Source organism: Saimiri boliviensis, chromosome 1 (genome assembly GCF_048565385.1).
Source record: "Saimiri boliviensis isolate mSaiBol1 chromosome 1, mSaiBol1.pri, whole genome shotgun sequence".
Classification (NCBI taxonomy): Eukaryota; Metazoa; Chordata; class Mammalia; order Primates; family Cebidae; genus Saimiri; species Saimiri boliviensis.
The window spans coordinates 158,213,696-158,228,114 of NC_133449.1; the positions used below are offsets into that span (position 1 = coordinate 158,213,696).

The 14,419-nt window shown below is 41.2% G+C and overlaps 1 protein-coding gene and 1 pseudogene across 1 annotated transcript in view; one reads left to right on the forward strand and one right to left on the reverse strand.

The window, feature by feature from the left end:
- The window catches only part of GLRA1 (glycine receptor alpha 1), a 106,512-nt gene extending 103,796 nt beyond the window's left edge, over positions 1-2,716 (forward strand). Inside the window, exon 9 of the mRNA XM_003934049.3 lies at positions 2,230-2,716. Coding sequence (XP_003934098.2) covers positions 2,230-2,544 — 315 coding nt within the window. The 3' untranslated portion in view covers positions 2,545-2,716. The remainder of the gene's footprint in view (positions 1-2,229) is intronic.
- LOC101054197 (glutamine synthetase-like) overlaps positions 1-14,113 on the reverse strand; it is a 40,097-nt pseudogene extending 25,984 nt beyond the window's left edge.
- Between the last annotated feature and the right edge of the window lie 306 nt (positions 14,114-14,419).

The window sequence follows — 14,419 nt, forward strand, 5'->3', positions numbered from 1 at the left end:
AACATTTACTCAACAAACATGTATCAAGTTTTGAGCTTATAAACCAAGGACTATGTTCATATGTTCAGTGTTAAGAGCGCAGTGAACATGACAGATTTTGCCTCTACTTTCAGGGAGCTTATAATCTAATAAAAGACAGATGCTAGTCAAGAAATTACAATACAATGTTACAAGAACTTTAAGAAAAGAGGGAGATGACCGGGCGTGGTGGCTCATTCCTGTAATCCCAACATTTTGGGAGGCTGAGGCGGGCAGATCACGAGGTCAGGAGATCGAGACCATCCTGGCTAACATGGTGAAACCTTGTCTCTACTTTAAAAAAAAAAAAAAAAGTACAAAAAATTAGCCAGGTGTGGTGGCAGGCACCTGTGGTCCCAGGTACTCGGGAGGCTGAAACAGGAGAATCACTTAAATCTGGGAGACAGAGGCTGCAGTGAGCCAAGACCACGCCGCTGCACTCCAGCCTGGACAACAGAGCCAGACTCTGTCTCAAAAAAAAAAAAAAAGAAGGAGGAGGAAATATGTATAAAGAGTTTATGGAGCACACAGCATGGCTAGCCTACACTTGGGAGCTCAGAGAAGACTTCTGAGGAAGAATTAGGTGAAAGAGGAGTTGAAGGCAAGAGATGGGATTGAGATTGTGTTCTAGGCACGGAGAACAACTTGCACAAAGGCCCAGAGTTCAAAATAAGGAACATGACATTTTCAAATATAAGGAAATATTTCAGTGACTGAAGCATACACCACCAGATAGAAATGGCATAAGATGAGGCTGGAAAAGCAGGCAGCATCCACGTTCTAAGGCCTTGTTTATCACGTTAAGGATTTTAATTAACCATTAGTCAATGGCAGCCTACTAAAAGATTCTAAGCAAAAGATGGCCAAGAACTGTGTTACAACAACTCAAATGGTTTGGGTGGTGGGGGCAGACTGGAGGCTATTGCAATGATGGGCTGGACACAGTAGCTCTTACCTGTAATCCCAGAACTTTGGAAAGCCAAGGGAAGAGGTTCTCTTGAGGCCAGGAGTTCAAGACCAGACTGGGCAACACAGCGAGACACCCCATCTTTACAAACAAAACAAAAGAGAAGGTGACCTATCCTACAATAGAGAGGGAGAGCCACCAGCAGATCCTATACCGAGTTTCTTGTTCTCTGGTGGCCCTGTCCTACACGGGAACAAGCAGAAGATAGTGTTCCTTTCCTAAAAGCATTATCTAGGTGGGCAATGTAAGCTGATTAAACTTCTCCATGCCAACACTGAATCAACAGTAGACTCTCAACTCCACTTCTCAGCTCACATGCAAAGATAACAAACCCGGACACGAGGAGAGCAGACAATAATGCCTGCATGATTCAGACCAGGGCAAGACCACCATGACCTGGGAAAGGGATGAACTAGAAGGATCAGGGCAGCAGGCATTTTGGGAGTAAGCATACGGCAGGGACGTGAGAACACACAAGACAAAATGTACAACAAAGCTGGAGGGGTGCAAAGTATCTGGTTGGGGAGAAGGCAAGCCTGGAAAGGTAAGTTGGAGGCAAATGATGAAGGGCCTTGTACAAAAAGTTAGTAAAAATCCAGAGGTCTGTCTGAAGTTACAACTGCCAGGGATGTGGGAACATGGAGGCAAGAAGAAGCGGTGGCTTCCTGGCTTGCGGAATGTAAGTGAGACCCAGAGCTCCTGCTCCATCCTGAGCCATAGCCAACCCCCTTATCACCCATTCCTGGGAGCTATTAACTGGGGAATGGGATGGGGAAGAGGGCCAGGAAGCAACAGAGGCAAAGCAGGGGATCTCTCCAAATTGTCCTCTGAATTTCTAACTAAAATCCAGTACAACCTTGAATATGTTCTCAACTATAACCTCTAATGGTCAAAAGAAACTTGCGGAGTACAATAGTGGGGTGAATCTTATCCCCCAGGTAGAGGAAAAAATGAAATAAAACTTCCTGAGACTCACAGAAGGAAATTACTGGCCTACGGTCACACAACCAGCAACTGAGCACAGGTCTCCAAACTCTAAACCACGTCGCTATCCCCTGGTTTGCATCTGTTTCAGCAGGCACGTGGCGCCCCTCTATAAGGCAGAACTCCCCAGCCAGCCAAAAAGCCTCCAGAAACCTAGAGTGGTGTAGTCTGGAAAGCAGGGAGAACCAGATGGGCATGGCCTGGCCCTCAGGGGAGTGCCTTGCAGGGAGGGTGCCTAGTCCCTGTCTTATTTTAAGTAGAGCCCCATGTTGAATCTATTCCAGGAAGATGAAGCTGGAGAAGGCCGCTTTAACTTCTCTGCCTATGGGATGGGCCCAGCATGTCTGCAGGCCAAGGATGGCATTTCAGTCAAGGGCGCCAACAACAATAACACCACCAACCCACCTCCTGCACCGTCTAAGTCCCCAGAGGAGATGCGAAAACTCTTCATCCAGAGGGCAAAGAAGATTGACAAAATATCCCGCATTGGCTTCCCCATGGCCTTCCTCATTTTCAACATGTTCTATTGGATCATCTACAAGATTGTCCGTAGAGAGGACGTCCACAACCAGTGAAGGGTCTGGAAGGTTGGGGGAGGCTGGGAGAGGGGAACGTGGTAATAGCACAGGAATCTGAGAGACTAAGGAAGAGAAGGGGAATAGGAGAAGACTAAGGGAGGGGCAAACTTACACAACTCTCTCTACAATATGTGCAATAGCAAAATGCAGTGATGCATGAATTTTAGAATGTGGCACTATTTAACCTCGGGTGGGCTGTGGGTGGGGGGTCAGGAGGGACTTTTCTAATATAGTAACTGAGGGCTGGGAGGAAGGGTTGGGGAATGGGGAAATAACAGCTTTCAAAAATCTCAGTTCACAGGCTGTGCAGTTTTCCTGTTTGGAAGGAGTGCAGTCTGCCCCAGAGCAGAAAGAAAGCAATGTAATATATGATATATATTCATGCTTAATATTAATGCAAAATCACAAGAACAAAAGATTTGTTTCTTAACCTATCAGCCTAGTAACTGCTTAAATTTTTAAAGTCACAGAAGTAATGGACAATTTTTCCCAGAGTGGAAACAGTCACAAATGAGCTTGCTCTGGTGTATATCATACCCCTCCAAAGGCCATACCTGTCTTCAAACTGGCCCAGGCAGACACATGCCAAAAAGCCATTTTGCCTCTGCTTCCAGAGGGCTGTGTGGTATGGGCATGGGTAGTGGAAATGGGGAAAAGTGGAGAGACGGGAAGGGAGTGACTAAATAGAAGAACTTTTCAGAGGCCAGGGATTGAGAATACAGGTAACCCCAGCTCAATCCTCACATCTCAAGGCTGAGGACCACAACTGCCCCTCTCTGAGCCCTCTTGCTTCTGTGCTACAGCACCGCCCACTCACCCTCCACCACCATCCCAAAATGGCCAATGTGGTTTTCTCATTATATTGCCAATATGCAATCTTTTTATGGTTAAAAAAGTAATAATCTTGAAAAATAATATGCAGATAGACTGAGTGTAAACAGGTACTTTTTTCAAATGTCTATTTTTTTGGAGAGTCTCTTTGGAATTGCCAGCGAGTGCATGTTTGGGAAGGTGGGGTCAGTGGTATGAAACACATTTGTTATCTAGTGGTTCTACAAAGTTTTAAGAGGTGAAAGGGCAGTGTTGAGTCTGCTGCAGATTAGGTATAAGGGTGGGGAGAGATGGTAATGTTTAGAAAATGTTATATTTTGACATATCATATATCATAATGTGCAAAGTTTGGGGGGATAACCCCGTTATATTTTTGTAAGTCTGTTTTTTTCCTTTTAGGTGCTTTGGTTAATATTTAGGAAAGTTAGACAAATATTTCTCTATCCTTTTAATTCTGAAGTGCCAGAATTGTCCTGGGACAGCTAGGGCACTCCAGAAAAAAAAGAAGGACCAGGAGATGAATTCAGTTTGAGGGGTGGGGTGGGCGCAGTCCTGCTGACAGAAATAGGTATCACAAATGGGAGATCTGCAAGGTGGAAGCAGCAGGCCTCTGTCCACTGTCAACAGCACTATGCCTGAAATAATAGCACCACTGTCTACAGCATTTTCCCTGCTTTGGCCCATGGCCAGAGTACTGGGGTTCCATTTATTTCTTTGCCCTTTAGTGTCTGAACTTTGGATCAAAGTGTGGGTAGAATGTTGAGAGACAGCTGACAATCAGTGTGTACTGAGGCCTGGGGTTTCGCATGTGTCTTTAAAACAAATCTCCAACTTTAGGCAGGATGTGAGAGGAGTGGTAAGCAGAGAAGGGACACTGGAAGCCTAACTTTTCCCTAAAGCACCTTCCCCTAGGGGATTTTCTCCCATTCCAACAGCACAATAACTAATACAGGCCTGAAATACCAGGTCAAGACAAAGATTCTAGATATATTTACATAAAGAAAATGCACTATGCAGCCAAAAAAAGGATTTGGCTTTGAGGCTTGAATGGGTAAAGGTGTTTAATTCCAGGCCAAGGAAAATAAGTTATTGCCTTCCCGTCTTTTAGCCTGTGTAGACCCAAAAAGCTAAACTGGATTACAGCTTTGAACAATATGGGATAGAACCTGCAATCCTTTTTTCTAAGAAATCTTGGGAGATGGGAGCCAAATGTGTAGGAGTCTCTCATCTAAGACCATCCTTTCCCTCATCACAAACATGTGTCCAAAGGAGAAAAGTTAAAAAGAGGGACTTGAATGACTACAGTTCAAGATGAGATCATCAGCCTTTGAGCTGCTGTCGGCACCTTTTATTAGCATTATATTCTGAAGTGGTGCACGAGTCTTTGGAGAGGCCCTTTCACTAGCACTGTATTCACTTTATTGAGGGAAAATCATTTTTAATTTAGAAAAATTAAAGAAGCCCTCCTTCCTATTTTACTCATTACTGGACTAAATTCAGGATGCCTAAAGTCTTGGTGAATCAGGCAACAATCGTGCTAGACCTCCAGCAGAAACTAAAGACAATGCCATTGTTCTAAGACATTCTGCCTCCACTCAAATGGATAAATCTGCAGATTCCAAACCAGCCTCCTTATGTGCAGTGTCTGGAATCCCTCTGAGAGTGAGAAATCACTGGGCCATTTGCCCAACCTCTGCTGGGTCCTTGAACTTCTGCCACCATATTCAGCTTGTGGGAGCTGCCAGGTTGACAGTAGCCAACAAACAATTGAATCATCTCTTTGAGACATAGAGGGAGAATGTCACTGAAATCTTCTCTCAGACTATTTCAAACTAGAGCCCCTTATGGAAAATCAACATGAGAGGAGTTATTACAGCAACGAAAAGAACCACCTGGATTTTAGTTCTGCCGCTAATAGGCTGAGTGACCTTGGGCACATGACTAGGCTTTAGTTTCTCTAAATACACAATGTGAAGAGTAGTACAGTATCTAAACTCCCTCTTAACAGAGTCAGGCGGCTCTATGACTCTGTGTTTAAGGTAGTCTACACCGGAAATTCACACAACCAAAAATTTAATGTCTCTTTGATTTCTAAACCCTCCAAGGTGGATGTGTGGATATGTACGCACGAACACATGAACCCACACGTTGTTGCCTTTCTTTGGAAAATTTGCAGATTTCTTTTTTCTTTGCCCCACACTTGGTGAATGGTGGCGACGAAGGGACATCAATCATTACAAAGTCAAGAATGTCATCATGAATTAGGAATGGAAGCATATTCAAGGAAAAGACATTATCATCAACATATAATGTAGCAAGGATTTAGCAAATTATGTGTATTTCATCTTTATAGAAAAATCAAACCAGATAAGCTAAGCCAATTACTTTAAGTGGCTCCAATGAACATAGCAGTACTTTCTTAATTTCCTCTTCAGTTTGAGCACAGGGGATATTGTGCTTTGATATTACAGATGCCAAGTGGTATAGTGGCCAAAAAACTGATTCGGGTAAAATGCATGGTTTACCGGTTCTCAAACTCTTTGCTTATCTAGATCACAGCAATATTTATACATGGTGTGAGAACTAGACACTGGCATAGAGGATTGGTGATTTCACCCTTCAAAACTAGAGCTAATTCTAGGAGCCAAACTAGTAGGTACCAATTAAGCAGACAGAATTTTTGCTAAATTGTTTCTCGCTGATTAGTTTATAATGTATCTCATTCATTTCAAGAACAGTCCAAATAAATGGCTCAGCTTTGACATCCTCTAGTCCTTTCAAACATTCTTAGCTAATACCATAGGGAATTAATAAGACCAGGCATGAACAGAAAGGGGAAAAATATTTATCTGTGTATATATTGTGTGTGATATCTTGATTTTAACTGTATTTTTAGTTTGAGTCTAAAACGAAAGGGTTCGTCATCTGAGCCAAATTATTCCTTCTAAACTGTCAATAAGAAAGAAATGAATCTCCTCTCAAAAGCTCACCTTTTTCATAGGCTATTTTATTCATACTGGGGAGAAAAAATAAATGGGAGATGGTTCCTTTCCTTCAAAGCATACATCTTTATAAGCATCATAAAAAAGAAAAAAAAAATGTTTTGTGAGTCTCCATTAGATTAGATTACAGAGTGGGCTGATGCACCAGCTAAACTGGTACCATCACTAATAGTCTTGTGAAAATTTGATTCCTTAGTTAATTGCAACACACTGAAATGGAAGGAGTTATTATGTATGTAGTAACTGCCTCCTTACTAGTAGAATCTGGCAAGCACAGGGCTTGATGGTGGTACAACCTGTATCAGCTTCAGGACAGAGCTCAAGATTTAAGATTTGTAACTGTTTCCTAGTCTGGTTGGAAGCCCAGTTAAGGAGCCATGAATACCACTCTAGAAAGCTGTCTTCTTTATTCAGTGAGCAACTTTTGTGCATTCTACCCACCCTCCATACCCACTCTGAAATAGCAGGCAAGATATTCTCTGTGGGCTATGTTTCCTGGATTGGCTGGGTGGCTTGCACTCTGAGGGGCTGGTAGGGTATGTTGATAAAGAGTGAATGGACCTCTACCCTTGATTTTTGGCATCATTTCTTCTTGAACCAACCAAACCAAAAATTCTCTAAACAGGCAAGCAGAGAGGGTGTTTTGAAAATATAATTTAGATTCTTTTCCACCACTGAACTATTTCTGTCAGAAATCAACTCCAGAAATTTAAATTAAGAACCTTCCTTGGCCAGGCAAGATGGCTCACGCCTATAATCCCAACACTTTGGGAAGCCGAGGTGGGCAGATCACTTGAGGTCAGGAGTTCAAGACTATCCTGGCCAACATGATAAAACCTTGTCTCTACTAAAAATACAAAAATTAGTCGGGCATAGTGGCGGGTGCCTGTAATCCCAGCTACTCAGGCGGCTGAAGCAGGAGAATCGCTTGAACCCAGCAAGTGGAGGTTGCCGTGAGCCAAGATCACACCATTGCACTCCAGCTGGAGTGACAAAAGATTCTGTCTCAAAACAAAACCTTCTTTTTTTTTTTTTTTTTTTGAGATGGAGTTTTGCTCTTGTTACCCAGGCTGGAGTGCAATGGCATGATCTCGGCTCACCGCAACCTCCACCTCCTGGGTTCAAGCAATTCTCCTGCCTCAGCCTCCCGAGTAGCTGGGATTACAGGCACGCACCACCATGCCCAGCTAATGTTTTGTATTTTTAGTAGAGACGGGGTTTCACCATGTTGACCAGGATGGTCTCGATCTCTTGACCTCGTGATCCCCCCCCTTGGCCTCCCAAAGTGCTGGGATTACAGGCGCGAGCCACCACGCCCTGCACCTTCCTATTTTCCTGCAGTTTTATGAAGTCAGAGACAAGTACTAATCCTGACCAAAGGAAGGAACAGAAGAAATATGGCTTAATTGAGTTGGCTTGCTTTGAGAACTACTTGTATCAGTGTAAGGGAAATCATGTATGTTGGCAAGGCTTTGGAGTCATGGTACCCTGAAATCCCAATGCAGAGGGAGAACATCCTTGGATAAGTCGAAATCCCTGTAGAAATAAATAACTTAAAAAAAAATTCCTGAAATAAGAATGAAAGCAATGACTTTTCTGATTGTCTTAGCTAAGAATCCCAAAAGGCATGTCAAAAACCAGGGTATTCTACAAACATCTTGCCCAAGCCTAAGTAACTTAGATTCACAAGGGCCCATACTAGAGGATGCCTCTCCCAATTATCATCCTGCTGTTTCCTAAGGATTTCTCAAGCTGTAGCGATAGCAATGGCAATAGATAGGTTTGCTGATACGTGGAGTACTATTTCATGCTGTTTCGATGGAGCTATGTGGTTATTTAAAGCAATAATTAAGGTGCTTTGTCATTCGTTAGAACAACAAAATGAGTTCCAAAGTAGAAACTGCCCAATCATTTTAATATCATTAAGGCTCCTTCAGCTAACAGACCTTTCTTTGCTCTCCCCCTACTCCTCCCATTGCCTCTCTTCTGTCAGCATCTCCTGTTTCATCAGTTTGTCCATCTTATTTTGTGAAACCAAACTGTCAGAAAATGCTGATTTATTTCCAAGTTAAGTAGGGGAAGACTAGAATGGACATAGCAGCTCCTGTCTTATTTGCTTTAAGGCTGCAATTTCTGTTCATTCTCTTGCCCATGCATTTTGAAATTTCATTGTTCTGCAAAGTTTCCACTGGAACGCTGGGTCAAGAAGTCAAAACGTAGAGAAGCAAACCAAAAACACACTCTTTAGAGAGCTCAGTAATGAAAATTATATCCTACGTAAGGCCATTAACCAGTTACAACGCAGTACCAGCTAACTAACCTGGGGAAAAAAGACGACTGCGGGCAGCATACACATTCTAATCATAATAGGTCTCCCATTGCCACTTCCACCTGGCTCCGCAATTCCCTGCATTGCCTTTTGTCCTCTTCTTCAGACTCAACTGTTTCCTTATGCAACTCCAGAAACCCAGTAACCTATTTAAACACATCTACTACCTGAAGTAGACAGGTCAGAGAGGTGAGTCCTTCTTCTGGTATCATCTCAGGTTCATCATAGGAATATAGATAAGCTGTTTCACTTTCTTGGCCTATTTACTCTCCTGTAAAAAGAGGGAGTTGCAGGAGATTCTTACAAGCCAAACTGAGTATTTCGATGGGTTGAAGAAAAAAAGCTCTATAGTATGCTGTTAAAGGTCACTGTTTCTCCATTTTAGTATCAGTCTTAGCACCCTATCCCAGGCCTTCTGGTGAGTAGGCAGGGAGACATTTAAAAAGAGGAGGGTGAGTCTTGGCCCTTGAGGAGATTATCTTAATCGTTTTCCTTGAAAGTCAAGGTATTTCACAGCACCAAGGGACTTGCCTCTAAGACTAGCTTCTCACCTGAGAATCCCATCACACATCAGGACGACATTCCACACTGGTGTTTTCGCATGTGTATCCTATGAAGGCTGTGACCCATTTCTCATGGCAGTTGTCTGAACTCTACCAAAGCCTCTGCAAGAATCGGAAATGCATCAGAGCAGAACTTGTGAAATATCCTTAAGAGAAATAACTGTAATGACTCCTCCCTGCTTCCCCCTCCTCCACTCCCAGTTTAGTCATAATGAGAAACTTCCAGTAAGAATTAACAATGTTTTCCCTGGTGTGTCCCTGTTATTCCAGGTACAGCTACAGCAGAAAACATGGGACCATTCCACACCACCAGAGGGTTTATCTAAATCATACCACTAACTGACTACAATAAAAAGAAACAATTTTATAGGAGATGTGGCTGGAGTTGGGCCAGCTCTCTCCATATTCACCCTCAAACAAGACCTCACGCTGGAAATGTTTCTGAAATGCTTCCACACTCCTATGGCTTCAACACTTCTTATATTCAGAAAACACTGTCTTTATCAACAGGGATATTATATATGCTTTGATTCAGCAGAATCCAAGAGACAATCAATTCAAGGTCTGGGAGGATGGGACATTTGAGCTCAGATTCTAAACAAAAGGTTCTTTTCCATAGCAGTTGGATTTATCAGAGTTTCTAACGGTTCCTTACTCCCACCCAAGCTCTGGACATGAAGTAGGAAAATGAAATTACAAAGGAAATGTGTCAACACAGCTGTCCCCTCTCCAAAAAAGCAGATGCTCCTGCTTGTCTTGAAGTCCTTTTATTCCTGACTTAACCATCTGTGCAAACTAGCCAGATGAGTTTATGGGACAAGGCCTCCACGACTGTGCTTCATAGAACCCACTTGGCCTCACATGTCTCTTCAGTTGGTCTTTGGCATGACAGGACCATGAGCTACAGCAGTCATGCCAGGAATGTCTTAGCTACTGCTCAAAGGGCCAGCACAGCATCCCTTCTGCTCAGCTCTGGATGTTGTTCAGAAAAGTGCCACTCTGGTCCCTATTTAATGACTGAAGTCTGGTTTAGTGGGTCTCCAGGTAACTGCTATGTACATGTTTTGGGATGATTTCTTAATGTTTCCTTAGTCTGGAGAAAGCATTTTGGTCTTCTTTCAAAGTTTAAAATGCGCTCAGGAAGAACTAGAATATATTTTATTATATAAAGCATCATATGCATACCTATATTAACTCCAGTTTTCTATTCAGATTCTAAATTTTCCTATACCTGCCTTTCCACTCGCTATATGTTAAATCTATTATGGCAAATTGGTATACCATGAAAGCAGGGCATCAGAAAAAAACACAACCCCTTTTCCTACAACATAGGAGGGGATAATAGAAGCACCAATATCATTACTGAAGTGTGATGTAGTATGTAACAGGAGGAAGGTGCCATATAGAGGGTAGAAATTAAATTGTGGAATGTAAGCAGTAATGAATAGATGAGATTTTGACAGATGGGGACAAGATTCCAGGCAGAAGGAACAGTATGAGCAAAAATATGGAGGCTAAAAAATAGGCAGCACATGCAAGGTGATTATCCACTTGGATAAAGTGTAGTGAATGGAAGACATGTTTGCAAAAATAGATTTAGATTCCATCGAAAGCTTAAAATAGAGGATAAAGGGTCAGGACTCATGAAGTGCAGCAGTTCTCAAAGGCAGACCAAGGGTGCTCCCTCATCAACAGCAACTTTATACCTTCTTTCCATTAGCCAACACCTTCAGCCTGCTCAGATTTTCCTGTACTTATTTTGAGAGAACGTAACTTTTGTCTCAGAAGTAGAGTACCCACCAGAAATTCACATCTTCAAGAGTATCAATGTGAACTAGTAAGTACTAGGCATTTAGTTTGTCCTAGGTGGCCAGCCATTAGGAAGGAGATAGGTGTGGTAAAGTTATGGTTCTACTATGAGCTCAGTATTCTACACGGATTCTGAAAAAGTTTTTACTGAGTTGTTTACCAAGGTAATACTTAGTACAATGAAGGTATTTCTAAAGAACTTTTGCTCAAAATATTTCCTTTTATTGATCTAACTGAAATACTAACAGACCTGAGGTAAACATACAGTCTAACACATCCTTTTTTACACCCTCAACTGCATCTGAAATTACTTCTCCCAACAGTGTCTCTATTCAAAGCACAAAAATCAGGTCCATAAAGAAAAAAGGCGGGGTGTGGGGGGGGAGGCCAAATATGAGTAGAAAAAATAAAGACAAACATGTAAAAAAAAAAAAAAAAAAAAAAAACTTTTTTTTTAAAAAAAAGGGCGTGGCAGCTCACACCTGTAATCGAAGCACTTTGGAGGCCAAGGAAGGTGGATCACCTGAGGTTGGAAGTTCAAGACCAGCCTGACCAACATGTTGAAACCCCATCTTATTTAAAAAACAACAACAACAACAATGTAACTGACTGGTATTAAGTCATTGCTAGTCCAAGTATGAAAAAGGAATAGTTTCTTTCACAAAAGGTTACATTTCTTAAGTAAATCTTTTGAACACACACTGGAAAGGAAAAGTTAGTATAACCTACCATAGTAAATTAAAGATTGCCTCAAATCTTTTTTAAAATTGGTGTTTACATATCAAGTAAGCAGTTTGCTAAACCCAACTTTTTCCATATTAGATATATTTCTACCTCATCTAAAAGCATACCATGCTCAACATGTCAATTTAGCCTGAATGGTATAGAAAAGGCTAAACAATTGAGTTCCCATAGGGTACTTTACAGCGTTTTAAATTCATACTATTCATATTTTAATGGTTCAATCTTCCAATACTTAAGCCATTATATCTTCAACATTAACAGTTAAAATGATATAGGTAAATTAAATCCTAAAGAGGTCCCACCTGCTTAGTATATTGAATGGACATAGATAAAATACCTACTCAATGTGATTCTTGTGTATATTAGACAAAAGCTTACTGCAATGTTCTCAAAAGAAAAAAGAAAAAAACCTAAACAGCTTGAGTTCTGCTTTCAAAACAAACATAGCAGAGACCTCAGTGGCCTCCAAGTATGTCTGACGAACTAGATGAAACATGTCCTCAGCTGTTTTGGACTTGAAATGGACAAACTGAAACCACAAAGTGACCAAGACAAAAACCCTAATACTTTCAAGCCCTTTTGATATTCCAAGTCTGCCATAGGAGATTCCAGTCTCATTGTTTAGATCAGCATCACAGTAGACTTGACTAAAAATCACCCTATCTAGAGGTGATGCAAATTACTGCAATAACTTGTAGAGCATTTAGGGCGAAGAGTGGTTGGTGCATGATTAGAATACTCAGTGACTGTTAACTTCGCAAGTGTTCAAACATACCACAGTGCTTCCAAACCACAAATCACTTGGTCCTCTCTCCTAGGATGGGCCATTTATGGAGACCTCATTCTCAAACTTGACTGGCCTAGGGAAACTATAGGAGATTGAATTACCTTGAAGCCAAAGTTGTAAACACACTGGAGCCACATTTGAAAACTGGCGATGAACAGAACAACAAAGAATATACCAATTCATTGCTAAGACAACATTAATGACAAAGTTGCATTTAATTTAAAACATTCCAAAATGAGTTTAAGATTACAAAGTAAATGCAGTCACTGGGGGAAGGAGTTATTTTATTTGTACACTGTTAAATTTAGCAATCTTTCATTTTGACTCAGGATGCACTAACTTAAGATGGGCTAGTTTCTGCCAACAGGACAAGAGTGTGAAATCTCCGAGTCCCACCCAACCTTGCCAAAGCAAATGACTTCTGCATTAATTGGAAGTCATCCCCAAAGGACTTGCCCTTCATGTTTTCCCCATTTTGCCCGCTTAGATATTTGCACAAAAGATGTACCCTATGTCTTAAAAGTTCCCTGGTTTGATGTTTACACAGAAGAGTAAATCCCAGGTTATTATTCTGCAAATGGTTTTACATTTCCTTTATTCTAAAAATGTAGCTACCAACTTAAATGCATCACAACACACAAAGGGTAAAAGTTAGATACAAACATCTAAGAGCTAGGGCATGTTTCCTGAAACACTTTTGTTCATTAGTACATTATTTAAGAAGTTACCTTAACCCCAAAGAATCTAAGAAGGGCACCGTGTAATTCTTCAGGTCACAATGCCAACATGACTATGGAGTCTGTTACATGTAAGGCAACCACAAGTTACAATTCTACTTGCTTAGCTGGCCAGTGTGAATTAGCTAAGCAACATAGTGCTATGATGCAAGAGGTTCAAGATGATTCATGCTTTCATGTCAGACCAGAAGTCACAAGCCCACATAGCAGCGACTCTGATACCTAGCCAAAGTAGAAGAGATTTCTAAAAAGTAGCCTGGGACGTTTTAATTAATTGGCCTGGAAAACTAGGTCAGAATTACAAAGTTCCATATCCTTATGAAGAAGAAAATGTGATAGTATGCCTTTCATATGGAAATTTCTTTGTATATATGTATAAACTTGGTATGGCCTTAATGCTGCAGTTAAGGATTTGTTTGGCTACCACCTCAAGCAGCGTGTTAAGCAATCGCTTCCTTAATGTAACATTTTTACTTCTTACTGGACACTCAACCTTGAACAACTAACTCCCTTTGCCCCTTATTCTTCCCCCTTTATTTTGCATGACGTCATAAAAATGATGGCAGTTATTTTTTGGCTTGTAAAAAAAATCTATTTCTGCAGTTAGAAGATGGAATGTAAAATTTCTGTGAAACATGTATATAAAAGTATATTTATTGAACCATCCATATACACATATCCATGCTGATTCCAATGGAAAAAAATTAAAGTTTTCTGAAATTTTCTGTGGTTAACTCTTAATTATTACTATTTAACCAACTTCATATGCAAGAACTTCCAATTACCCCAGAGAGAAACCTAGGAATAACCTGGAAAATATCTCACTTTAGACAAGGCTTTATGTCGAGAAACGAAAATTCATTTGTTCATTCAGGAAGTATTTATTGGTAGGTACTAGGCAAGATACAAAGATGACTCAGACACAGATCCTGCCCATAAGGAGCTTACAGTCTAATAGTGGAGAGAGAACACATACATGGGATACATGGTCAGAGCTATGTTTCAGTAAGATGAATCTAACATTGTGTATAAAGTAGGCTGGAGTAAGAAGAGGTTAAGTGAAGCTGAGA